Source organism: Crocodylus porosus, unplaced genomic scaffold (assembly GCF_001723895.1).
Source record: "Crocodylus porosus isolate Cpor-Errol unplaced genomic scaffold, CroPor_comp1, whole genome shotgun sequence".
NCBI classification, from domain to species: Eukaryota; Metazoa; Chordata; order Crocodylia; family Crocodylidae; genus Crocodylus; species Crocodylus porosus.
The window spans coordinates 9,966,210-9,993,178 of record NW_017728942.1 but is presented as its reverse complement, the minus strand read 5'-3'; the positions used below and the strand labels follow the sequence as shown (position 1 = coordinate 9,993,178).

The window sequence follows — 26,969 nt, the reverse complement described above, 5'->3', positions numbered from 1 at the left end:
CCCCTGAGCCTGCGCTTTTCCAGGCTAAAGAGTCCCATGGCTCTCAGCCTGTCATCAGGAAGGAAACAAACCTTCTCTTATAACTGCTTAGGTTTTGCTCTACTGTCGAACTGAGGCACTACAGTCAAAAATGAGCTTTTTGCATTGGGTGCTGCACAGATAAATGATAGACAGGAATTTCTAGGGTTAAGTGTCCTTGTTAAGATTGCCAAGGATTTTACAGGCCTATAATGAGTTCATTGTGGTCAGTCCAGATTTGCACCATTGCATGTGAGATGGTAATGGCCCTTGCAGACCTCTACCTTTGGCCAGAAGACCACAGACTCCAAAGAGAAGGGCATCTCCCATTCCCTTGATTGTATTGCACATGTTACAGTCCTAAAGACCTTTGAGACCTGCTGATAAAGTGTTAGAGGGAGGTGCATGTTAGCTACTGAAGGCAAATGGATGCACTGAAAAAGAAAGACTTACTTCTTCCAGTTAAAGAAAGGCACTTGGAAATGTCACTGGAGAGCACCCTGAAAGCTTCGATCCTAGCAACAAGTCTGAACTGTAGTTGTTTGGCTTAAAATAATATTGTGGTTACTTTAAGCCTTCCAACTTGTGATAGCTGAATATTTGGGGTTCATGGCACTGTACTCCAGGCCTGTCCCAGGCTGCAGCCTGCTCAGGGAGAAGCTGTTCCTCTCGAGGTTCAGCAATGCCCCAAGTTCTGTGTCTTCAGCTGGGCTCAGTTTCTCTCCGGAGGACGAGGAGGCGAAGAGCGATGAATGAATGAATGAAGTGCAGATGACGACATGAGAGGGGCAGTGGGAAGGATTGCTGTATGATTGTGAATAGGGAGGAGACGTGCTTTGGGACGGATAGGGATAGTGTCCTTTGTCTGGGCTTTTGGATTTCTCTCCCCCTCCTTTGCTACGCTGCACAGCATGATGCTAACATCTGGTGGCTGTGTCAGTTAATCCCAGCTGGGCCTCTGTTTCTTGGATAAGCCCAATATAAAGCTGATGGGATGCTTTCCAAGCACTGACATTTTCTTCCTTTATTTTTTCATGGTGTGCAATGCAGGAGGGCATTCAGATCACAGACAGCGGCAAATTCCACATGAGCCAAGATGGGACACTTTCCATTCGAGACCTGGGGGTGGCTGATCAGGGCAGATATGAATGCATTGCCAGGAATCCCTTTGGGTTCACCTCCAGCACCATGCAGCTGACCATCACGGGTAGAGCATCTCCTTTTCCTCCATGATCTTGTCTTTAGTCTTGAAGTCAGAGAATATATGGGCGCTTGTACACGATACATAGTATTTACATACACAGGACGAAAAATCACCGTGTCGCTAGGTTAGTTGCACGAACAAATGTGTTGATGATTATTTTTTTCATGGGAGATTTTGATTTTTCATGGCAGAGGGGCAAGCTAGGCTGATGCCTGCTCCTATTAGAGGATAATTCTGTCACCCATAAGAACGGGACTGGGACGAGCTTCCTAGCTTAGACCACCGAATTCAGTCCTTTCCTTTAGCTTGTAGAGGGGTCATCAGGACATAAAGGGTATGTCTACATGAGATGCTAATGGCACAATAGACTAATTCTACTGCTCATTAGCATGGCACAAAAAACCTGTGCTAATGCACAGTAGAACTAGTCTACTGTGCATTAGCATCACTTAAAAAGCGTGCACCAGCACTACTGTGCAGTAGCACCGATTTACACCACGTTTAGTTAGTGCCTGTCATTACAAGTACTAAACTAAATGCACCGTAATGATGACACATATGCACTTGTAGATAAGCCCAAAGAATGGGAGAATGAGAACAACGTTGCCAGTAAAATCTCAGTGTTTAAATAATTTGCTTCTATCCCTAGTCTTTTGCGGGGATTATTCCTTGGGAGAGATTCAGAAAAAATATTATTTCAGTTGGCACAGAGCAAAGCTCGGCCACCAAACCAAAAAAAATAAATCATTTGCTTCCCAAAGCTCTGCTCGCATTGAGAGATGCTGTCATCCTGCTCCACAAGGCTTTTCCAAATAACAGTTGATTCTTTCCAATGAACGTTTCTGCCAGTTACCTTCTTCCTTAGAAGATCTGTGGAAAGTGATTGCGAGTGCAGAATGAACGCAACTAAAAGGCATTTGCTTGTTTTATTCAAGCATGTATCCATATACCAAAATGTTGGGGGTATTCAGCTAAGTCTGAGGGTGTATTCTGCTGTGCTGCGTCTTTCACCTTGCAGCAGCGTGCTTTGCTTTTGTAGCTGTTCTACAAACTGGGACAAAATGTTTCCCTCGGCTGTTTATGATGGCATGATGAGCTAATTGCAGCATTGTATTTTGTACTGGATCCAGATGGCAAATCCTCTCGAGCTTGAATTGTAAAGCAATTTCTGTTAATCGTTGTCTCCCTTTTGGTGTTTAAAAGCTACGGATGTTGGTCGGAGTGGTGACACCTTTGTAGCCTCATCGATCAAGGAAGCCATCAGCAGTGTGGACCACGCTATCAATTCGACACGAACTGAGCTGTTCAGCAAGTAAGTGCCCCGGGGGTTCAGGTTGCTGGAGTAGATTGAGATAATTAAAACACTGAGTGGAGAGAGCTCAAAAATAATATATTCTCCTGCAAAGTTTATAAATAAAGCTGTGATTCCTTTTGCAAGCTCGAGAGTGTAGGATTAATAGGCTAAAATCGCATAATGAGAGGACTTCTGAATTTGGGAAGAGTCTTACAAGAAACAGTTTTATTGTCCTGAGCTATTCAAAGAAGAGGCAGAGCAGCCAGGAAAACTGTCTGATCAGCACAATTATTTTATAAATACAATTTACTCAATTCATACTTAATTTTTTTTATCTAAACTTTTTCTTGATGGATTTTTTTTGACATAATGCTGATTTCACCTAAAAACGGTTGGCATGGAAGATTTTCAGCTTTTTATTAAAAAAATCAGTTTAAACCTTTCCATTTGCTGTCAGCACTGCAACTAATGTACTGAAGCAACACATTTTTAAAAAAATGTTACAATGAGGCTGAAATAAATCGATTTTTGTCAACATTGTTCATGGAGGGGAGAAAAATGGACTTCCCTGGCTGGCTCTAATTTGTCAGGAAAACTGGGTCACTAATATAGGAGCTGTTGGAGATTTATTTCCTGAGCGATGCTAGCCCTGGTGCCTGCAGCATGCTATTACTTTGAGCAAAGTAGTTGTTTAAATCATAGAGAATCACACGTAGCCTGTTTTAAATTTCCTGCAACAGGCGACCCAAAACCCCCAATGACTTGCTGGCGCTCTTCCGCTACCCCCGGGACCCTTACACCCTCGAGACGGCACGGGCTGGCGAGATCTTTGAAAGGACCTTGCAGCTGATTCAAGACCACGTCCAGCAGGGTTTAATTGTGGATATGAATGTCACAGGTACAGGGAGGTTATTTCTGACCTGGCTTTGGAGGATGGGAAAATTTGCAAGTCAAATCAACCCAACGGTAACAGCAGCAGGGGGTAGAAAGATGGGACTGGAAGAACGTTTGGAGTGCTTTAAATATTAGTAAGTTGAGAAGTAGGCTGTCCAGGTTTTAATTCGGGGGGTATTCATTCAGGCCCGTACCTGGGTCACCATCTTCCCTCTGACCTCTAACTATAGACAAGTCATCCCTAGGCCTCATATTTGTGCTGTGAGAGGTCAGAAAAGATGGCTCCGTGGCTAATATAGTGGCCGCAGACTTCAGATGCCAGCTTTCAAGTCACTCCTCTGCTAGAGAGTCCCCAAGTGGCCCTGAGGTTGGATATTTGAGCCTGGGTCCCCCTTCCCCAAAACCGTTGGAAGCCAGAGATGCAATTTTGCCTTGTTGACTGGGAGTCCTAGCCGCAGACTCCAAGCGGCCCCTTAGCAGGATGGGTGATGCCATGGATGAGCTGTAATGCATTTTTGGGGTTGCTTTCTAGGCTACCGGTACAACGACCTGGTCTCGCCGCACTACCTCAACATGATTGCCAACCTGTCTGGCTGCTCTGCCCACCGCCGCACGCCCAACTGCTCCGACATCTGCTTCCACCAGAAGTACAGGACTCACGATGGCTCTTGCAACAACCTCCAGCACCCGATGTGGGGGGCTTCTCTCACCGCCTTCCAGCGTCTCCTCAAGCCGGCCTACCAGAACGGCTTTAACCTTCCCCGGGGCTTCTCGCTGGCCGAGGACTCGAGGGAGCTGCCCCTGCCCCTGCCCCGGCTGGTCTCTACAGCCATGATCGGGACAGACACCATCACGCCCGACGAGCAGTTCACGCACATGCTCATGCAGTGGGGCCAGTTTCTGGACCATGACATGGACCAGACGGTGGCAGCCATCAGCATGTCGCGGTTCTCCGACGGGGCACCCTGCAGCGAGGTGTGCACCAACGACCCGCCGTGCTTCTCCATCATGATCCCGGAGAACGACCCCCGGGTGAGGAACGGGCGCTGCATGTTCTTCGTCCGCTCCAGCCCCGTGTGCGGCAGCGGGATGACGTCCCTGCTGATGAACTCCGTCTACGCCAGGGAGCAGATTAACCACTTGACCTCTTATATCGACGCCTCCAATGTCTACGGCAGCACGGAGCAGGAGTCCAGGGAGCTGAGGGACCTGAGCAACCCGAAGGGGCTGTTGAAGCAAGGGCGAGTGGTCCCCAGCTCGGGGAAAGCCCTCCTGCCCTTCTCTGTGGGGCCGCCCACGGAGTGCATGCGGGACGAGAACGAGAGCCCCGTGCCGTGCTTCCTGGCGGGGGATCACCGCGCTAACGAGCAGCTGGGCCTCACGGCCATGCACACCCTCTGGTTTCGGGAGCACAACCGCATCGCCACGCAGCTGCTGGAGCTGAATCCCCACTGGGACGGGGACACCATCTACCACGAAGCGCGCAAGCTGGTGGGCGCCCAGATGCAGCACCTCACCTACGCCCACTGGCTCCCCAAGGTCCTCGGGGAGGCCGGCATGAAGATGCTGGGCGAGTACAAAGGCTACAGCCCCGACACCAATGCCGGGATCCTCAATGCCTTTGCCACGGCGGCCTTCCGCTTCGGGCACACCCTGATCAACCCCGTCCTGTATCGCCTGAATGAGTCCTTCCAGCCCATTCGCCAGGGCCACGTCCCCCTCCACAAGGCCTTCTTCTCCCCTTTCAGGATCATGCAGGAAGGGGGCATCGACCCCCTCCTCCGGGGCCTGTTTGGCATCCCGGGGAAGATGCGCGTGCCCTCCGAGCTGCTGAATATGGAGCTGACGGAGAAGCTCTTCTCCATGGCGCACTCCGTCTCGCTCGACCTGGCGGCCATCAACATCCAGCGGGGCAGGGACCACGGCATCCCACCGTACAATGACTTCAGGGTCTTCTGCAACCTCACGTCGGCACAGGAGTTCGAGGACCTCCGGAATGAGATCAAGAACCTGGAAATCCGGGAGAAGCTCAGGAGGTACCGTGGCCTGGGCCCCCTGCCCGCCACCCAGAAAGAAGGCATCAAGGCCACTGAGATCAGCATAGTTGCCTCTCTACCACTGAAGGGTGATATTCAGAGGATATCCCATTCATATCCAGGGTGATATTCAGAGGCCAGGGTGGCATGCATGCTTTAAAAGCCCAAATAGAAAAGGCACCTGGGCTTTTCCAAATGAGCATTGTCCTACTTCTCATCCTTTGGTCCTGCACAGAGGACAACGTTTCTGTATAGAGACAGCATTAATCCCCTGGAGATGTTTTCCGAGCAGATTTAAGTTGTCTGTGTTGACTGACACTAGTGAGTCACGGTTATTTTCCAAATGACTCCATGGGGAACACCCCACAAATGAGCTCCTAACACCCAGAGTCCACATTCCTGGTAGGATGAGGAACCCAAGTGAGACTTCTCTCCGCCCTTTGATAACTCTTCACGTTTTTTCCACTTCTTACCCTGCAGCTTATACGGGACGACCAAAAACATCGACCTGTTTCCAGCACTGATGGTGGAAGACCTGGTCCCTGGCACAAGAGTTGGCCCCACGTTGATGTGCCTGTTAACGACGCAGTTCAGGAGACTCCGGGATGGAGATAGGTACCAACCCGCGGAGTCGAGCCAAAGCCTTTGGTTTTCTGTCTCTGGATATTGCTTCCCCCGTGCAGCCTGGAGGGAGCAGTCCTTGACTTCGTCTCCCGAGTGCCGGGACTCGGTGCTACGGAGGTAGCAGGAGAGAGCTCTCTTCTCCTGTAGTCTGTGTATGCACAGAAGGATCAAGGGCCTACGTCAGGACAGGCCTTTTACCCCTCTCTTATTCGAGGGCTAAGCTAAACGGAGCCACCTGGGTACTTTCAGTGCTCTTAAGTTTGTTCATCTGTTGTTTCCAAAGTGGAAAAGCTTAAACGTAAGTATTACGTGTGTCCACAGTAGGTGAGCCCCACTCCCGGCAAAGCTGGCGGTGGTGCTAGCTCCCCATTGCTACCAGCACCCACCGAGTGGATGTGGACAGGTGTGCAAACCAGTCTTAATCTACTGCACTAAGGCTATTCAGTGGCGAGCCAGTTATACTGTCCGTCGCGGGAACGTGGGGAGGGATTGACTGCAGGAGGCACCATTACGCCCCCAGGCTCAATTTGGCATGCGACCCGAGCCAAGAATCGAACTCGGGTCCTGAAATGCAGATACTTCGTGCCTTAAACCGCAGTGCGTTCCCCCAGCCACCTCTGCCCCCAGACCTGTCGCACTGCCCGTCACTCCCAGTCACTCCTCGCATTCGTTCTGCTGTAGGTTTTGGTATGAAAACCCTGGCGTCTTCACTCCAGCGCAGCTGACGCAGATCAGGCAGACGTCCCTCGCTCGCATCATCTGCGACAACAGCGATCGCATCCGGCAGCTCCAGAGGGATGTTTTCCAGGTGGCTGCTTACCCCCAAGGCATGGTCAGCTGCGAGGAAATCCCGGCGGTCGATCTCCGCCTGTGGCAGGATTGCTGCGAAGGTGGGAGCTGAGCAGAGGTGGTGCTTGGGGTCCAGTTAGGATGGCTTCCTCCCACTTAGTAGTTGGCACAGCGAGCCAAAAAATGCCTGCTTTTGCCCACCTCTGGCACAATCGAGGGCTTCTGCAGGGGGCTGGGAGGCGAAGCATGGGAGGTAGTCCAAGCCGAAAGACCCAAGCCATACGAATGACTTATTTTGCTCCCTTTTCTCCCTCAAGATTGCAGATCCCGAGGCCAGTTCCAGGCTCTTTCTCAGCGATTTCGGGGCAAGAGGTCTCTTGGTTTCAGCTACCCCGAAGAAAACCCCGACAAGCACAAGCCTGCACCCCCCAGGTGTGTTACCTCAGCCCCTCTCCCCTTCATCTCATCTCGCATCATTTGGTGCAGGCGATCCTCTGAAACGTGGTGGGCTGTGCTGAGGGCTGGACTTCAGGGATGTTTTCAAAGCTAAATGCAGCATCGGACTCAAGTGGCAATGCTGTTCGGGGAACCGCGATATCGTGTGCACCAACTGAGCCGGGTCCAAAGGTTTCTGAAGGCAGTAGAAAGGTTTCCCCTGATTTTAATGGCCTTGAGATATCACTGAGAGTAAATGCAAGACTGCGTTTAGTGCTGCTATTTCCTGGTGCTGTGTTACAGGCATGACCCCAGCGCAGGAGATTGTGAAAAGTCTGGGGGCAAAGCCTCCAAATCCCAGAAGCCGAGGTGCAAAGATGCGTTTTTCCTTGCACATGGCAGTAGCACGTGTATTCACTCTGGAGGGAAAACCAGCATTTGCAACTCTGATTCTGGTTAATTGAGACAAAAATGCAGCAAAACCCATAGATGTTTAGCTGCAACCCTTGATGTTTAAAGCACTGACACTGTCCCTGAATTCTCCTTTTTCTTATTTAAAAAAAAAGTCGCATGCAATACAAAGCTGGAGGTCGCTGTAACGTGAGCGCAGTTGTTTTGAATATGCACCTGCAAGGCATTTCAGAGGTAATGTTTTCTGTAAGAGTCCCCGTTTTCTGTCCCTGGCTACAGCAGTGAGGAGCCCTCCCAGAGCCGTTCCCCGAGGGAAAACCTTGAGTCAGTCGTGGCTGAACTAGAACAGACTGTCTCCGTCCTACAAAAGCAGGTAAAACATCATATTACAACGGGGCTTTTCCACCCACTCACCTTATGGGCTGGTTTAGGTGCCCCGGGAGGATGTCCTGCAGACTTGGTCATGGCTGATGTGGCCGGCTGGCCCCACTAGAAAGAGTGACCAACTCTCAGGGGGAGCAAGAGGGCAGAAAGGATGGAGGCAGAAGGCTACTGTTGTTTTGGAGCCTTTCCATCCCTCCCATTTCACCAGAAGGCCTCCACGACGGGATTTGTCCTTTGCGTCCCATGGTATCGGCTTTCCCTGAGACCCAAAAGTCCAGAGGCACGCTCAGGCCCTATGTGGTGGCAGGACTGAAACTTGACCCAGCCTTTATGTCCTCTCCAGAGCAGCCCAAGGTGGGGTTAGTCTTGGAGGGGTGGGTGGTCAGGTGCCAGTGCTTTGGTTTGGTAGCAGGATTGGTGATTTCCTTGCCCTACTCACTGCAGGTTCATGCATTGGAAGGCCGGCTGCGGTGGCATCACAGGAATACCACTGTCTACAGATGGCGGACAAAGACCGGAGAGAAATGGAGAAAAAGATGACAAGTTTGCCTGCTCCAAAGAGGTCTGCGGTTGTGCACGCCATGCAGAGGGTGGGGAGATCTTGCACTTATACATGCATCAGTGCAAGATTGTAGGTCATGTAGAGTTAACTTACTGGTCTACCAAAATGACCCCCAATCTCACAGCCTTTAAAAGATCTCTAGAAAACCCTGGAGGAGATGGATGTGGGGGCTCTCTCCAGATTGCCAGGTTCTGATAGGTTTGCAAGCAATGTGACAGCATCTGGAAATGGCAGCTGGCCCGTGGACTCCTGCTGCGCCCCGTGCCACAGCAAGACGGCTGGAAGCACAGTGCCACGTGGCCTCCACATCACCATGTCCGTGGGGTAGCCGTGCATGATAGAAAACAGCATGGGGGACCCCCTATTTTGGGGGCTCTCGCATCCTTAGAGGAGAGAGAAATGTCCTGGCTGGCAGGCAGTACTGTGTAAGGTGGGGCACCAGGCCCAACCAGTGAACACATCACAACCAGGGCCCCCCAAACTCGGGCTGGTGCTGCCTGTGCATGACTCCAGGGACAAAGACGGGCAGGTTGCACTGGGCATCTGGGACCTGCTCTGAGCAGACAGCAAGCGCTGGGGGAGCCTGCTCAGAAAGGAAGAGGTTTGACATAGCTCAGTGCATTCACAGCAGAGGCTGGATCTGCAGAAGGGGCTGCTGATAGCGAGGGCGGCAGTGCCGACAGGTCCCTGCCCCGTTGTGCTGGCGCTGTACCAGTAACAAAGGTCCCTGCCCCGACCTGTTTGCCATTGAGCCATTCTCTTCCCACCACAGGTGATCTGGGCACTTCTCCTCCTCCTCCCAGCCAACCTGCTCCGCTCCACGAAGGATCGGCAACAGCCAGCCAGTGAGAACAAGCTGCTCCACCCAGTCTCACGCCTTCTTCACCACTCCACCCAGGGCACCCAAGCTTCTTGCAGGACTTGATGTTACACTGACTTATTCACAAGGGCTTTTGACCCTCTTCACCCTCTGGGTGCACTCCTCAGCCTCGGGTATGGTGCTTTCCCCAGGTCTGCAAAACCTCCATGCAATGCCCTTGGATGGAAGCAGACCAGCAACCTGCTGCTTCCCTCCAGCAGAGCCCTGGCTCCAAAGGTGGAGACGAGGGAGAACTGCTTTGATGTGTGCTTTCTCCCTGCCATGCCCATCCCACCAGCTCTTGCCACAGACATCCCGGGAACACTGCACGTGCACCTTAGCCAGTCGCGTCAGCAAGGATTTGCAAAATCTGATTTTTGCGTGTACAGGTGTCCCGGCAATCTTTGGCTGAGCAAATGAGACGTTCAGAGTGCAAACAGTTGGGTCTGTTGTTAATGCAAACAGTGATGGGGGAAAAAAACATGGGTCTGTGGGAAATATTTCTACCCTGACAAATGCAATGCCAGAAATAGGAGGGGTTTTGGATTTACCCAGGATCATTTCAATTCTGGTGGCATCTCCCAAACTGAATTGCTGAGCGGGGGAATCTACTGCTTCCAACTCAACCACCAAAAACCTTGGCTTTGCCCTGGATGGTGAGCTCCAAGCGTCTCCCCTTGACATTTTTAATTGGGAGGATGTTTTCCATTCACCTTTTTGTCCTGTAATGCCTTTTGTTCAGAGATACATTTACAGTGTAAACACAATGGGACTTGAAGCAAAACCTCAGATAATTAAATGTAATGGCCTCACTCGTTAATTCACGGGGGCTGTTGTGTTCTGTCAATTAACAGCGAGGAGCGTAGAGCACGCTGTGTTTGATGCCTTAATGAATGCAAAGTGGTATTTGTATTTATTGTTCCCAGGTGCTCTGCAGCTATGCAAGAAAATATGTAACCAGCTTTTTAAATCTTTTTCATGGTGCTGTTATTCTTTAGAGGTGCTTATTAGTGGTGCTACAACTTCTGTCCAGGGGATGCCCTGACCTCCCCCAAATCGAGGACAGGTTAGTTTTGATGTGTCCAAGAAGCCAGTCGCAGAGGTCAAGAGCATATGCCCGAGTCCTTCACTGCCTCTGGCTCTGTTCCCTCTCCCACCCTGTGTTACAAGGATTGTAACCTCCTACCGAAGCGCTGCTGGTTTTTCTCCTGTCTTAGGGGTGTGAAGGGGATGAAGCAGCCGTGAGGCTTCTGTGAGGATGTGGAAATGTTACAGGAAAATAAAACGATGCTAGAAAAAAGTTGTTGTTTCCAGCTGTTTCGTGCCATGGGGTTTTGAGCTCTGCATGTGTGCACGTGTGCTCAGAGGTGTGACTGCAGACTCCACGCAGCATGGCTCCGGTGCATCCCTAAGTGACATCCGTGATCCCCAAATACAAGCCAAGATCCAGGGCTAAATCCTCTGGTGAGTAGTGAATGGCTGGTGATTGCATACAGACACACACCTGCCACATCCTACTCTTCCTTGTACAGCAGCATGAAACGAGTCCAGGGAACATACTCCAGGGTATGGAGCAGACCAGCAAGGTCCACTCCCCTTACGATGCCTTCCACAGGGCTGCACTTGCAACCCTCTGCCCTGTGGAGTTAGGGAGGGACCTGTCCCTGAAATCCTAATGTTCAGGTCATACTTGGGGCAGGCAGTTTTACATCATCAGAAGCTGGGAGTGGGACACAGAAGGGGCCTTGATGCCAAGGGGTGCGATTTCTCTTCCCTAAGCAGTCTCTTTGCATCGGGGTGCCTTGTTGTCTGCCTTCAACCACCTGAACTCTGATAATTAATTATAAAACAAAGATCTCAGTGTGATGGACTGAGGCAGCCCCTCAAATAACAGGCACGAGAAGTATCCTCCCAGCTCAGCAGGAGGGGAAAGGTTGCCCCGAAGCCCTCCAGATTGAAAACTCAGTCTGTTGAGGTGGATGCTCCCTGAAGTGGGATGTTTCAGACCATTTGTGTCCTGAATCTCTCTTTAGCAGCCAACCTGAGGCTATTTAGATGCCGGAAAAGCAATGCAATAAAACCTCCTTTTGGAAAAAAAAGTCTATTTTAGACAGATTTGTATCCTCAAATGAGATGAGGGAGGGGCGCGGGAGGCCTGGTCAGTGAGAGGAGGAGGAGGGTGCGATTCCAGAAGGCAGCTCTGAATGACCCACAGAGGCAAAAGATCTCGGGTTGCAACCTGCAGCATAAAAGAAAGTCCAGGCCACTTCCCATCTCAATGCACCCCTGCGTGGGGCTTGTCCTCTGCCCTGCTGCTCTGCTGACCTCGGTCACGGTCTCAACTCTACTACGCCGCTGCAAAGGACGTGAACAACCCCGTGCAAGCCGGAGATTTGCCTACCTGGGGTTTGCTGTAGGTAGGTCCAGGTCACCGATTTCTGCATGCCTACGCACAGCGTCATGAATGTTTCCCCCCTTCCCTAAAGATTTTGTCAGCGTGCAAACAGCCCTGACAAGAAGCGCAGGCCAGCTGTAGCCATCTAGCCAGATGTGGCTTTCTAGCCAGATGTGCCGGCAGAGCCAAGCCTATAACTCCAGCTGGCAAACCCGTTCCACCGGGTTGTCTAGTTTCACTTTCCAGATGAAGAAGCTCAGCACAGACGCGCCTCCCCGGTGCCGAGAGGAAGCAGCACGGCACGCCGTCGGTGCTGATTTGAGAAGAGCGCGAGTAAGGGTCTGCGTTAGGAAGGCAGGAGGGAAGCAAGGCTTCTGGAAGTGGCTTGGAGGAGCAGCTCTGTGCTGGGACGTCGGGGCTGGTGTAACAGGGATGGAGCAGTTTGTCAGGAAGCGCTTGGCCTTCCTGGCTTCCTTCTGGAACAAACTGCGCCCGAGCTCCGTCCCCGACAACTGCTCTCTGGGGTATTTTGGTGCCGACCTTGTCTCGCCGCAACCAGACTGGGATCCGGATCCTGCTCTCCCTACTTCCCCGCTCTTCGTCGCTCTGTACGATTTTGCAGCCAGGAGCACAAACGAGCTGAGCGTGAGCCGAGGAGACAAACTCCGTGTCTACAAAGAAGTGGGAGAGTATGTCGTGGCCCGCAGGCTTTCAGGGAAATCTATAGGCTACGTGCCTGCTAATTATGTGGCAAAGATCAGCCAAGAAACTCCCTCCCATCAGCTGTAAGTATCTGACCCACCGCTCTTGAGGGCCTTGAATGGGGAAGGTTTGGTATAAAGTAAAGCAGAAGGCAAGGGATGGGCAATGCACCCACTTTGGCAGTATCTGTTGGCATACAGTGCTCGGCGGGTCCCTGCAGCACGTGGGGCACTGGCAGAGGCAAAAGCCGCAGCCTCTTGGAGGGCATCTGCAAATACTCGACTTGTCCTTCTGCATGTGCGTCTGTTGTCAGTGGTTGGAGTCCGGCTGTAGGGCTGGGTAAGGACAGGCATGTCACGCAGGTGGACGGCTGGCCGGCCCTGGCCTAGTGCTTGGTCCATGCACAGCTTTTACGGTGGTCACTTAAGGGTGTCAGTAGTTCAACTGGGTTAGATATGTCCACGCTAGATGAGCTGATGGAAACGTGCCTTGCAGGGGGAAGCAGTGGGAACAGCTGCACCAGCACAACACGGCGTCCTGCCGATTTATGAATCGTGCACTGGAAGGTGTAGCTGAGCCAACCCTCTGGGTGTTATATCAGTGTTGTGACTACTGGATGCAGGTTTACTCTTGTGTTGCCTAAACCATCAGGGCTGCATCCTGCTCTTCCTCCTCTCCTGAGTGCTTGGATGCAGGGACAGGTGGGGGTTAAAGGTCATGCAGAGAGGCAGGGGAAGCTTGTTGGATACCTAGGAAGGCAACTTTTGGGTACCATCCCATCAAGGCCATGCCCCAGCTCAATCTACTTCTGCAGCCTGGGAACAACCCCGTGGTGGGAGGGGATGTGCGGTGCAGCTCCCTACGCCTGCTGGAGCCGCTGTCCACTCCCCGCCAGGGCTGGGAGCATACTACACACATGAAGGGAACGGTGAGTTGTGCAAACTTTGTCTAAAGGCAGGAGCCCCCATGGCACCCACCAGCCCCCCTCGCTCCCCATCAACATTATTGCAGCCAGCTTGAATGTTAAAGCATTGGCCACCTCCTCCCCCATGCATGATTGAGTTTCTTATTCAATAAGGCAATGTTTCCTTGGCCAGTTGGGGAAATCTAGTTCCAACATGTTTTGTAAAGAGCACCTGAGTCTCTTCCGTTCTGCCTGTATCGCTGCCGTGAGTCAGGGCTGGGAGCATATTACACACACGAAGGAAACAGTGAGTTGTGCAAACTCCCACTCCAGCCCCAGGGAAGAGTCCCATCTCTCATCTACCGTGCCCCTCACCATCCCATCCCAGCCTCCTTCCTGGATGTGGGATGAGGATGGGAGAAGGAAGGTGGAGGAAAGTCTCCAACCTGCCCATGAGTTTTCAAAGCTCGGTCCTTTCTCCTTGCCTGAAAATAACTTTCAGTTCCAGCTGGGGCTTTCAGCACAGGGGGAAGGGGTCCACTGAAGGTTGCAACCTCCCTTTCAGTGCCAAGGTGGAGGCTGAAGGGGTGTGTTGGTTCAGCAGAAGTGTTGAGGGTTGACTTGGCCCCGACTGTTTGAGAACCACTGGGTGGGGGAAAAGAAGGCAAATGGAGTAGCCACACAGCAATAGTGACAAGACGTCCGAAGCCAAAAGCCTCTAAATGGGTTACTGCTGGCAAAATAGGTAGTCTAACTAAAGCTGCATCTGCTGTTTGCAACCCCACCCAAAGCCCCACGCCACGAGCAAGCGGGGCTCTATCTGCTGCTCCCTGCACCATGGCAAGTATGTCCACTTCTGACGTACCCGGACCCACGTCGAAGGACCGGGGTGAAATCCAGGGCAAGCTCTTGGCAAAAGTCCTGGTGCGCTGCGCCCATAATGCAAATGGCACAGACGTGAGACATCGGCCTGGCTGGGTTACGCCGCATCCCCTCCTAGCACGGTTCAGCCGATGCGGTTGGTAACGTAGGATAAAAGCCAGAGCAGCGGAGGGCAAGCCTTGGCAAAGTCCCTCGTCTAGATTCATTCCTAGGCCCCAGAAACTTAGCAGCTGCTTCGACTAGCCCCAGGTCAGAAATGAGACATGTTAGTACTATGGTAAGAGGAAGCTGAATCAGCCCATCATGATCTACCGTGGACTCGGCTTTGGCTGATTCAAACAAGTTCCTCGCTTTCATTTCTCACCGGTTCCCAGTTTTCTTGGTCATCCTAACAAGTGAAGCTGGAAATCCTGTGTGGCAGAGCGGTGTGGAGGTCCCACTCCTCCAGCAAAGCTCTGGGTTGCCACTGCAGGTTGTAGGAGCAAATAATTGGGAGTGCTGCAGGTTTCATGTCCCTGCACCCGTGAAGCTGGCAGTACAGCGAGGATCTTGGGAGCATGTCAGCATTAGCTTAGATGGCTGAAATCCAGCAATAAAACTCTCCCGGGGCCCAATGGGAGCAGGGTTTTGCCATCACTGAAAATCCTGGGGAGCTTGCACCCAGACCTGGACACAGGCGTGGGTGAACTGAGTGGCCGCCTGGGACCTGGACAGAAAGGAGGCCTAAAAATGAAAAAAATTACAATTGCAAAAAAAAAAAGTTTGCCAGTCACGTATGTGCGCAATATTAAACATCATCAATTGAAAACGAACTTTTTAAAGACATGGATACCACAGATGTGATAAAGACTTTTGCAACAAAGTCTTGTCTTGCTGGGATCCTATGACCCCTGCTAACTTCCTGCCCTGGGTTGGGGGGCCGGATGCGAAGATCTTCCCAGGTCCCTCCCAGCCTGAATGTCCATGAAATCTATGAAACAAAAAAATCATTATCTTTGGCAAAGGGAGAGCCGATACTAAAAGTTTGCCCAGGGCTGCAGGAGTCTAGGTACGGCATTGCTTATGATCGACGTGTCCCAAAGGCAGTTGCATTTCCCTGCACCGCTAGCTGTGCCCTTCCCAGTGGGACCAGGGCACTGAGTGGATCATCAGGTGCCGTGATCCTGTTTCCACTCGTTCCTGTTTCCTTAACCACTCAGCTAAATGAACGAGCCCCGCATCTCCGGTCGAGTTAAAAGTGTATAGAAGAAAAAGTGTCAGTTCCAAGTCCCCGCTCTAATCTGGGGCAGGGCAGTGGCTTTGTTGTAGCTTCCTTCAAGCAGAAAGGCATTTAAGAAATAGTTCAACATGAATATGCTGTGATTGCAAATAACACAAGAAAAAACAAAACAAGTCAGTCAGCATGCTCTGGGTGCAAAGGTTAGTGCTGGCGTGCAAAGGCAGAGCCACTTGCTGTCACCCAACCCGTAAATCACCTGTCCTGCTGCTTGCAAAGCGCATGCATGAGCCAGAAGGAAATCCCTGTGTTGTGGGCTGGGATGCAGGGCTCGGAGGCTTGGCTGTCCTCGGGGAAGGTGAGGGATCAGGAAGCCTGGTGGGACTTCTCGTTTTTCCAGCCAACTCAAGAGATGCTTCTCCTTGCTCGCCGTCTCTTCCACGGTGTGAGGGACATGGGGAAGGCTGAGAGCACATCCTGTATCCCTGGCTAAGCATTTAGTACACAGTGAGGGGAGCACATTGGAAAGCCAAGTGATGCCACTGAAGCTAGTCCAGAGCACAGCTCTCTCTTAGCTCAGAGCTGAGAGTGACGTCAGAAGGCAACGCATGCCGATGGGACCAACCCCTCCGTGGGCTTGTCCAAAGCCACCAAATCTGGCATCCAGGCTCCACGGGGCGGTCCTCCTGCTAGGGGCTAGAGCAGCCGGCTGGGCTGGAGTGTGACGTTTGGGGAGACGGGGAGGGAATCTGTTTCAACACAAGCCCGGTGACCCGACCAAGAGCCCTTCTCACACCCACTCATGCAAATATACTCGTGGGCCCTTCTGCCTGTGCTACGTTAAACCCCATTCCTACGAGGCTTGAGATCGTACAACCTCGTATAAAGATGCAAATCGGAGGTCTTGCCAAACAGGAATTTGCCATGTCCTCCCTTCCCCAATACGCAGGGACAGAGGATGGCCTTTCCCTGCTGGCCTTGTGTCTCTAGAGTGGACGTGGGCAAATACTGGTCTTGGGTAACCTCTTCTCTGCTGGGGGAAAGGCCCATCTGTGCTGAGGGCATTCAGGCTGCTAAAACCACCAGGGATAGGGTAGGTATTTGCAGGTCTCCTCTTGCCTGTGGCCTGCCCAGCCATGCAGAGTCAGTTTGGCTCATGTGGGATTGGACATACTATGGGGCTTTTCTCCTTCCTTTGTGACAAGGACCTCGCGCTCTGATCTGCCCCTTTCTCTCTCTTCCAGCTGGTACTTCAGTGGCATCAGTCGACATGAAGCTGAGAGGCTCCTTCTCTCGCCGCCCAACGAACACGGCTCCTTTCTCATCCGTGACAGCGAGAGCAGCAAGGGGGAATACTCTCTCTCAGGTAACCCCAGGGACTTGGCGACCTGCTGCCTGTTTGCTCTCCATCTGCCTGCAGTCCATTTCTGTCTTCCCCTCTGGCCCCCCAGGCATCCCCACCCAACACAGAAGCAACACTTAGGTGAGATCAAGGCCAACTTCTTGGTCAAACTAATCCCATGCTCAGTTTAGAGCAGCCTCCAGGGCTCTTCTCTTTGACTCAGGCGTGGTTATATGATCCATCCACGGGGCATCTGGGCCTCGCTGGTCTCAGGACAAGCTTTGGGGAGCAACAGGGCCATTGTCAAATGTAACTGTCCTGGAAACAAGACTTTTCTTTTCCAAGAGCAGCTGCTGAGCTGAATAGCATGGGGCATGGGGGAGGAGAAGTCTGTTCAGGTTTCGCTGTGTGTTATTGCTCAAAATGAATCCACTTCATCCCTGAAAGCGAGCTGGGAAGCCAGGACAAGTGTCACCAAGTGAAATGTGGACTGGGAAGATACCGATCTCTGCAGTACCGTGGGAAAGGAGCATATGCAGCGCTCCTCCAGGGATAGGAGCACGTCATAAGCATTTAAGAGGATTTAGCAACCTTTCCAGAGCGGTGAGCTGCAGGGCTTCACTCCCATGGTTTACTTCCTTGCTGGTCGATTATTCACCAAAAACAAAGGAGTCTTTTACTCCAAGTTATCCAGGTCTGATGCTCATCTCCCTTCCAGTGACCTAAATGAGTCGATATTAAGGCCAAAAGGCACCAGTATGATCCAGTCTGATCTCTGCATGATGCTAACCAGAGGATGCTGTGCTAACCCTGTACCTTTTTGCTTCAACCTAGTAAATCCTCTATGGGCCCAGAGGATGCTAACCCTGTACCTTTTTTCTTCAACCTAGTAATTCCTATATGGGCCCAGAGGATGCTAACCCTGTACATTTTTGCTTCCAACTAGTAAATCCTATATGGGCTCAAGCAAATATAGTTTGCTTGAGGGTTTGATTTATAGGCATGCCCTGTCCTTCATACACTGTTGTAGTGGTGAAGCATCATCGTTATTAAAGATGCGCTTTTCTCATTTGAATTCGAGCACCGTCTGCTTCCACCCATCAGCTTTCCGCCTGCCCTGGTCTGCACAGTTAAATAGCTATCTGCTATTAGAAACTTCTCCCCCCTATGAAGGGATTGTAGATCATGAGCAAATCATCTCATAACCTCCTCTCTTGGAAAAGCTAAACAGATTGAGCTTTGTGAGTCTGGAAATCTGGAGGTCAGCGTTGTACTGGAACGAGCGAGTCCTGAGACAGACCAAGGGTCGGCAGCGTCACGGGAGAGGCCGGTCACATAGGTACCTAAACTCCAGTTTCCCTTTTGCCCTTTTATTCCTCTTTGCAGTCCGCAATCAGGCGAAAGTCAGCCATTTCCGAATCTGCAAGTGTCCCGATGGCAGCCTGTACGTTCAAAAAGGTCACGCTTTCCCCAGCATGGAGGAGCTGCTCGCTTTCTACACGGAAAACTGGAAAGTGATACAAAGCCCTTTGGTCAAACCCTGCGTCCTCAAGGTCGGTACCCAGAAATTTAGCAAGTGTTAGTTGCCTTCAGCCTTCACACATCTTAAGCAGGACCCTTGCCATTAGCTCTTCTACCTTGGTGGATCCCGTATTAGGTCTTGCAGGTTTTCCTGCGGTGTGGGACAGATGATTGATTTTCATGGGGGGGATGGTTTTACCCGTGCAAATCCATGCAAACAGATTCCCGAGAGAAGCCACAGGTAGCCTCCTCTAAAACGAGTTGACATTTTACTGGTAAAAACTGGCCTTATGTAAGCCAAAAAAAAAAAAAAACATGCACAAAGCACTGGAAAGAGTTCAGGGGAAAAACCTGAGGGAGGTGGGGGAAAAATGAAGGCAAAAAATCTGTTAAAGGAAGTGGAGAAATTTTGAAGAAAAAGAAAGTGAAAGGCATTTTATTTACACTGCTTGCACTCACACCCCCTGTATAATTGTTCAGTCCTCTCCAGCTATATTCTTTATTCAATTAAATGCTGAAAGCATAGCTGCTCTCTTATCCTCCCATCAGCTTCTTAGCTCAAAGGCTCTGGAGTGTTAATTAAAGGGTTACGGAGCTTCACTTGTGTTGGGGCTTTTATCTGGCTTTCCTTTGCTCCATGCTGTAACTGGGTTGCAGAGGTCTTGCTTGCAGGCTGAATTGGCAAGGTCAGTTAAATACACTGGCCTAAGGTGCTGATCCAAAGCCCACTGAAACCCATGGGGATCTTTCCATTAATGACGGAGGTCATCCAAGTGAAGCAGGCTCCTGGATGGGTGGAGGGACCAAAGGCAAGCTGCCTTGTCTACGTGCTATCTTCTCTCCTGGCAAAAAGCAGCACCAGGCCATGTAGCAGAAACCCTGGTTAAATCCAGCCTCTGGATTTAACTTCCTTGCCTAGAAGGCCTTCTGGTGTGTAAGGAAGGGGATTTTCCCAACAGAACTATTTTTGGTCCAAAAATGCCAATCCTTCTGAATTGGCATTTTTGCCAATCCTACAACCTGCACCCCTTCCAAATAACATTCCCCAGGAAACTGTTAATTTTAAACCAAATGTCCTTTCCCCCTTGCTGGAAATGGCCTCTCTTCAAAGTCTGCCATATAATTTTACAGTCGTAACGATAAAATTTAAATGAGCACGATCATTACAGTTGCTTCTTTTTAACTTTCAAACACAATCAGTACACCCATTAGAAGCCCACTCACAAATGTTCAAATCACCTAGCCTATTTGTTTCGCAATAAATTGTATCCTTCTAGAATATAATTTAATAATCGAGATAACGGTTAAAACTTAATGTTACAAATAATGCAAAGCTCCGTGCGATATAAAGCTAAAATCGAAATCGGGTATTCTGATTGGCCGGAAACAAATTCGTTTTGGAGGTGGAATTTTGTTCCGCGAGAAATGTGGGAAGTCTGACTTTTGGGGTCTGATTTGAACTGCGAGAGTATTTCCGAGCACTGGGAACCCCAGGTTTCAGCCTGCTCCGCTGACGACTGGAGTCTGCAATAGGCCGAGTCCGGGTGCCTTACAAGGCCGGCCGGTCAAGATTCAACGACACGGCTAGGTGCCATGATGTCTCTTGGGCCAGCTGAGGTGCATTCCCCTTGCAGCAGCTTCCCTGCAGTCATGCTCCCTGCAAGGCCCAAGTTTCTCCCCCGAGAGACCAGAGCCTCCAAGATGCCTCCAAGCTCTTGTCCATGGGGCACCTCTGGTACCCAAGTGTGTCCCACTTGAACTAGGAAAGCTTCCCAGGGCACATTTGGGAACCAGAGGTGAGGACAAAGTTGAGGAGAAGCAGCACAGAGACCTGCCATTGGAAGTAGCCTGTGGGTAAGAGACTGTGTTGGCCACTAGCATGGTGCTGAGCCTGCCCTTCTATGCACGGCCAGGGTCCTGCCCAGCCTGACACCCCGGGCTGCCCTGGGTCTCAGAGCTGCCTCTTCCAGAATAGTTGGCTGGCACAGCTCTGAAATGAAGTGTTGTTCTCTGTGCCTGTGCATTTGATAGACACCCCCCGAAAAGGATGAGTGGGAACGGCCCCGGTCAGAATTCACTCTCAGGAAGAAGCTGGGAGAAGGAAACTTCGGTGAGGTGTGGGAAGGTCTGTGGAGGAACACGGTGCCAGTAGCCATCAAAATCATCAAGCAAGGTACGCGGAAAGGGAGGCCGAGAACTTTTCACCTTGTTCCCTCTTGCCCCGATGCAGTGTTGTGACAATTTCTTCCCTCTGATTCCCTTCCTCTTGGTCACCCATGATGCAAAATGAGGGTGGAAGGGAGCTCAGGAGGTCACATCTAGTCCAACCCCCTGCTCCAAGCAGGACCAGCCCCAACTACATCATCCCAGCCAAGGCTTTGTTGACTCAGGCCTTAAAAACCTCCAAGGATGGAGATGCAACCACCTCTCTAGGTAACCCCTTCCAGTGCTTCACCACCTTCCTAGTGAGAGTTTTTCCCAATATCCAACCTACACCTCCATTGCTGTACCTGGAGCCCATTGCTCCTTGTCCTGTCATCTGCCACCCGTGAGAGCAGTCCAGCTCCATCCTTCTTGAGACCACCCTTCAAGTAGCCAAAGTACCTTCTTGTGTCAGAAAGAATAGCCTATTTGGAGACAGGACCTCATGCCTGGTGTAGGGAAACCCTTGACATGCCCGCATGCCAGTGAGGTGTGTGAAGGAGCAGATATGTCTTATGCAGCTGTTGCCTTTATAACCCAACTTTTCTTCCACCCTGTTGGGTTGGTGGACTTATCTTGAGGCATTGAGATCCCAGCCCACTTGGTCCCTACCTGAGACAGCCATCTCAGTCTGAAAAGATCAATCTCCATAGTGGGCTCAGGGTGATTGAGGGTGGGTGAGAGCGTGTGAGCCTGGAAAGCTAGAGGATTGAGCTGGGGGGGCAGGTGCATAGCCAGGAAAGCAGGTTTCTATTTCAATGTGCAGAAGCCCATGATGTAAATGGCAAGGCTGGACTCTGAGAGGAGGGTATTACTCACCTTGGGGGTACCATCTTGTTTCTCAACAGCTGATATGAAGGCAGAAGATTTCACGAAAGAGATTCAGAATCTGAAGAGCCTGAAGCATGAGAAGCTGATCCAGCTCCATGCCGTCTGCTCCCGGGGCGAGCCGGTCTTCATCATCACCGAGCTCATGAAGAAAGGCAACTTGCATAGCTACCTCAACAGTCAGTACCGCCCTGCGCTTTCCACTGTGCACCAAGAGGGCAGGCAGCAAGCTTGCTGCTGGATAGCCATGCTCAGGCTTGGTCAAGCTGCCTTTGCTGCTCAAGGATGACCTGCTAGGACTGCAAGGCCTCTGCCTTGGTCAGATTCAGCAGGTCAGCTGTAGTGCAAAGAGAGGGCAAGCCAAATTCTGCTCTCAGAGACAGGTGCAAAGCCCCTGCAATCAATGGGGCAGGTCCATGGTTGCACCAGTGTGAAAGACAGCAAGTTGTAACTCTGGGCGCAGACAGACGTGCCATTTGTCACATGATCGGCCTCTTGAAAGGGCTCTACAGCCATGCCCTTGCAGAAGCACACAACTATAAAGCGCTTTAAAAGTCCCTGATTGCGTGGCAAATTAACCTTTGTCATGTCTATGCATGTCTTTGGGATCTGGATAACTCCCTTGTTCATGCACAAGGTTTTGATTTGTTTTGTTTTTTAATTGATATATTAGGCTGGGACATTGTAGGCCTTGATGGGTCAGTATAAAGGTACTTGGTATCAGTCTAGTTTGTCTCCTTTGGATGAGAACAGGCGAAGATAATCTTTTTCACCAGTACCATTTTGACTGGGCTGGTATAATGAAAGGGGTACAACTATTACGTATCGTTAAGCACCATGAAGACACCTGTAGTTTGAGCTCCTAGCTTTGCTTGGCGCACATCTCTAAAAGGTGTTCACATATTCGAGCAATTTGACTGGCAAAGCACTTTGGGCACTGGTTCGTGGTCAGCTAGATAGCTTTTGGTGGTGGGTTTACCTGGACCCTGAGAGCAAGTTGTCTCTAGCACACATTGTCCAAGAGATGTGTTTTTTTGGTTTACTCCAACAGATGGTACAAGATCAGCATCCAATCCCCAAACCACCCCTTAATTAGGTCTCAGACTTTCATTCATGTGCGAAACTGGTAAAAGGGCAAGTCTCCTCCCATCATCATGACTCATCAGCAATGAAACAGCTCAACGAGGAACATGCCGGTGGTATTGACTTCTCTCAGTCTTTCCTTTCGGTCTCCCAAGCAGTAAACAGCCCTTGAGGGAAACGAGTCCAACAACTTCTAACCAGAACTTGCTCTTCCACTGCTCACGCCCCCCTGCACTGAGTCACTTGACCTCATTTTGGGCTCTGTCTCCAGCTGGGCTTTATTATCCCAGCGGCAGAAACTCCTAAGTAAAAGGATCAGTTCAGAAATGCAGCTCCGAGCTGGGAGGCAGGTGTCTACTGATCATGAATTACTTGACAGAAATCAGCTTCCTTTTTTGCAAGACACATCCTCTTCCCGCTCTGAACTGCCCTCCCATTCCAGTCCTAGAGATTATGCAGGTGTTTAAAGCTGGAGTGATGGCATACGTGCTTTGCAAAATTTCAGTTTTCAAGGGTTTGGTGGGGTCAGTCTCAAACAAAATGATCTTTGTCCATCAAACTTTGGCTCAACAGGTCTGGAAGGGAAATCCCTGAGCACCCTCCACTTGCTTGATATGGCTTGCCAGGTTGCTGACGGGATGACGTACCTAGAAGAAAAGCACATCGTCCACAGGGACTTGGCAGCTAGGAACATCCTCGTGGGAGATGACCTCACCTGCAAAATTGCAGACTTTGGCCTTGCCAGGCTTCTCAAGGTTGGTCGATTGGGAGGCACTGCCCTGTTTCCCTCATTCATTTCTGCAGCCCTTTCCCAACCCCAAAGAGCTCCCTTGCATGTCTTTCAAAGTGCCTTTGAATTGCCCTGGCAGCTCCACCTCTCCCCACCATGTCAAGGCTCCTGCCTCCTTTCTCAGTCTCCCTAAAAATATGTGAAACCAAACACCCAGGTTTAAACCTCTCCCTATTTAAAGGGAGATATTGAAATGTGTCTTCCAGTTATGACTGGTACCAGGGTATCTGCTCACCACCACCTGGTCACCTCAGATCAGTGTTGGTGGAGGAATCCAGATGGCTTGGCCCTCTACCCCTCACCTTGCTTTGCCTTTGAATAGAAGGGGCATATTGGGTTGGTGTCACCTCGACTCAAGCCCTGTCCCGGTTGTTTTCCAGGATGATATTTATTCCACCAGCGGCAGCACCAAAATCCCAGTGAAGTGGACAGCCCCAGAAGCAGCCAACTACCGCACCTACTCACTGAAGTCGGACATTTGGTCCTACGGCATCTTGCTGTATGAAGTCTTCACCTATGGCCAGACACCGTATGAAGGTATGGCTCCATCGTCCTGTCTCCCCAGCATCCGGCTGCCCCTTGATTGTGTCCCCCTTCATGCCAAGCTGTTCTCCTCTCTCCTTCCCACACTGCTCACGTCCAGCAGACATCACTGATGGGATTCATCATGCGCCCCTTACCACCCATCAGTGCTGCCAGGAAAGGAAGCTTTCAGCCTAGCCCCTAGAGAAGATGCTACCCAGCCTGGAGATGTTAAAAGCAAGTTGCTTCAGGCAGGTTTCATGTCTGTATGAGATGCATTGGATAGAAGATCCAGCGGTGAAGGAGGACCTGCTAGATCCTTTATATAGCACGTGTTTGGGTTTATATTTAGTCTAAGGAAGAGAAAATTGAGAGGCGTTTGACTTGCAAACTCTTCAAAGAGCATGTGGACCAATTCTGCTATGTCTACCTGAGATGGGACAAGAAGCTGTGGTATTCAATTGCAGTGATATTAGGTCTGAGGAAGCATTTGCTAACTCAGAGGCTGGCTAAGCCATGGAACAAATGGTGTAGAGAGGTATGAACTTTTTCTTTCCTTCAAGTGCAGGTGAGATAAACATCCATCTGAGACGGGTTAGACTGAGAAGCTCCTGCCTTGAGCAAGGCATCAGACTAGGTGCCCTCCTCAGCTCCTGTCTGGCCATCTCTACCTGATTTGGGGAGCAAACCTGATGTGCAGGTGGCGCTTTGGGAGCCCTCGCTTGCACAGAAGGGTCCCTGGGCATTGCTTGTTTTTGTTCCCTTGCAGGAATGACGAACCAAGAAACCATCCAGCAGATCACCAGGGGCTACCGCCTGCCCCGGCCCAGCACGTGCCCTTCGGAGATCTACCTCGTCATGCTGGAGTGCTGGAAAGGGAACGCCGAGGAGCGTCCCACCTTCTTTGCTCTGAGAGAGAAGCTCAACTCCATTTACAGCCGGGTGTACAAATTGTTCTCCTGATGGCAACCGGCCTAGGTTGCCCCATGACACTTAGCCTGAGTGACCTCCCCATGCTTGCTGCGTGCAGCAGGACTTGCTGCAGGGCTTCGCTCCAAAAGGCCTCTGGAGCAGAGCTGGAAACGCACCAGGCCTTCTCCTTGGGAGGCCCAGGAGAGAGCATTGACTGTTGGAAGAGATCAGCTCTGGGGATGTTGTCTGGCTGCATCCCAGGGAGCAGAAGGACTCTTCCTTGTAGATACTGTACAGCAAAAACGTCAGCCTGGGCGTGACATGTCCCAACTTAGAAACAGTCGGTTTGCCTCGTATAAACTAGTGGCTGATGCTAATTTATTTGCCGTGTGCATCCAACGTATCTATCAATAAATGTGCATCCGACCATCCATCCTCCTGCAGCCAGGGTCATTCTTCAGCCTATAAATTAGTGCCCATGCATGGTTATACCCAGGACAGCCACAGACCCGTGACCGGCCATGTTGTAGTTGAGTACAGTTTTGCCGTGCTTCTCATGGGCATGGCTGTGGTTTGGAGACATCTAACATCAGGGAAGCAGTTTGTTGGCTCAGTTAGCTACAGGCCTGAAACTTGGTGATGTCTAAACCCAGCCAGCCTTTGGGGTCCGCTCATCAATCATTCCTGGAAGCAGCAGTTGTCCTTCCTCCTGCCAGTGCGTGTTCAACCCTCGCCTGGCGAGTGCCCTGTTTAGCCTGAAAGCTCTTTCAAGCAAACGCTTGCTTTCTAGGTGGTTTTTGCCAAACACTCATTAACCCCATCTTCAAAACAATAATCCATCATCATCGCTAGCTCCGAGAAGGAAAGGAGAGCTGAGCTCAATCTCCCTGTCATTAGCTCCATCTAAAGGCAGTCTTAAGCAGGACAGTCCCCATATTCACGTTTCTGCTGCAAAAGGGTCCCTGTACGTTTTTTGACCTCTTCAAACACATAAACTTGCCCAAAAAATCCTCCTGTTCTTCATCAGAGTGCAAGAGGATGGACTGTGAAGTGGCGGTAAATCCTCAAGACAGCGTAGGAAACAGGCCTCTCCAGTATAAAGGAAAGAAAATGCCTCTATCCCATAACGAAGGTCCCTGAGTATCTTGCGGTCTAGTCTTTCATGCATTTATCCCCAGGTGAGGCAGGGAGGAGCTTTTGTCCCCACATTATAGGTAGTGTCCCTGTGTCTCAGTGACTAAAGGGGCAGGGTTTTAAATTTAGCTGGGCATCCCAGGAGGCAAAGAGGTGTCCAGTGGGGTGGTCAGAGGCACCTGGACATCTGGTTGACATGAAAGGCTCATGCAGATTCCACTCAGGCCCACCTAGATATGTTGGAAACTCAGGCCCCGTGTATCCTTCCCAAGGCCACGGGTGTGATGTGGAAGGGAGATCTCTCACTGCCCGGCCTAGCGTGCTGTCTGCTGGGCTACAAGCAGTTATGCCCCTTTCTATACATCTATGCCCACCACCGTTATGCCCCTTTCTATGGCACAAAAGAGAAATAAATCAGAAGATCCCCTGTCCTGATCCATTCACCCGTGGTATGCACGAGTGAAAGGAAGGAGAACCACAGAGCAAAAGCCTGGGGGAGTGCGTGGAGCCTGGATGCAGGCCCCTGACACGCTCACTTGCTGGAAAATATGAGTCACAAGTCATTTCTCTTCCTTGTGCCTCAGTTTCCCCTCCTTTCTGTAACAGGGAGGCTCCTCTCTGACTTCCTCCTCCCCTTTCTCTTCTCCTCACCCCTGTTGTAGCCCACGGGTGAATCCTTGTGCAACACGAGGAACTCGCACACGGTGCCGGGGGCTGATCCCTTGGCCCTGGGTCATCCGAGACGTGGTGGACAGGTGCAGGGCTGCCTCCCTTCCTCCTGTTTGCAAGAAGAGGAGTGGCTCACAGACCTGGGCCGCGTTGCAGCTGGAGGAGGAAGTCCAGAGTGCATGATCGCAAGGTGTGTTCCCTACTTGTCCCATCTGACCTGTCTTGGCTGAGATGAGTTGGCAGAATTACAAAAGCCTCTTCACAAGGTAGGAGGAACCGGGACAAGGCAGCAGCAGGAGGCCTTGGAGAGCCTCGTCCAAGAGCTCGAGCCTGGGAAGCTACGACCGCATTTCCTTT

General features: G+C 51.1%; 2 protein-coding genes across 4 annotated transcripts in view; both read left to right on the top strand.

Annotated features, from left to right (window-relative positions):
• LOC109318850 (peroxidasin homolog) overlaps window positions 1-9,981 on the top strand; it is a 48,241-nt gene extending 38,260 nt beyond the window's left edge. Inside the window, exons 14-23 of one of the 3 annotated variants that reach the window (XM_019548269.1) lie at window positions 1,069-1,225; window positions 2,426-2,534; window positions 3,257-3,414; window positions 3,943-5,446; window positions 5,927-6,061; window positions 6,752-6,960; window positions 7,177-7,291; window positions 7,988-8,078; window positions 8,534-8,651; window positions 9,424-9,981. In XM_019548269.1, coding sequence (XP_019403814.1) covers window positions 1,069-1,225; window positions 2,426-2,534; window positions 3,257-3,414; window positions 3,943-5,446; window positions 5,927-6,061; window positions 6,752-6,960; window positions 7,177-7,291; window positions 7,988-8,078; window positions 8,534-8,629 — 2,574 coding nt within the window. In that variant the 3' untranslated portion in view covers window positions 8,630-8,651; window positions 9,424-9,981. Of the gene's footprint in view, window positions 1-1,068; window positions 1,226-2,425; window positions 2,535-3,256; window positions 3,415-3,942; window positions 5,447-5,926; window positions 6,062-6,751; window positions 6,961-7,176; window positions 7,292-7,984; window positions 8,079-8,533; window positions 8,660-9,423 lie in introns of all 3 variants that reach the window. The other 2 variants (XM_019548267.1, XM_019548268.1) reach the window with 2 other exon arrangements.
• Window positions 9,982-12,337: 2,356 nt separating this feature from the next.
• Window positions 12,338-25,232, top strand: SRMS (src-related kinase lacking C-terminal regulatory tyrosine and N-terminal myristylation sites). The gene is made up of 8 exons (XM_019548266.1): window positions 12,338-12,690; window positions 16,854-16,975; window positions 18,338-18,504; window positions 20,504-20,645; window positions 21,523-21,681; window positions 23,159-23,340; window positions 23,756-23,912; window positions 24,667-25,232. Exons 1-8 carry the CDS (start codon window positions 12,338-12,340, stop codon window positions 24,858-24,860), a joined length of 1,476 nt encoding a protein of 491 aa, XP_019403811.1. The 3' UTR covers window positions 24,861-25,232.
• The last annotated feature ends 1,737 nt before the right edge of the window (window positions 25,233-26,969 follow it).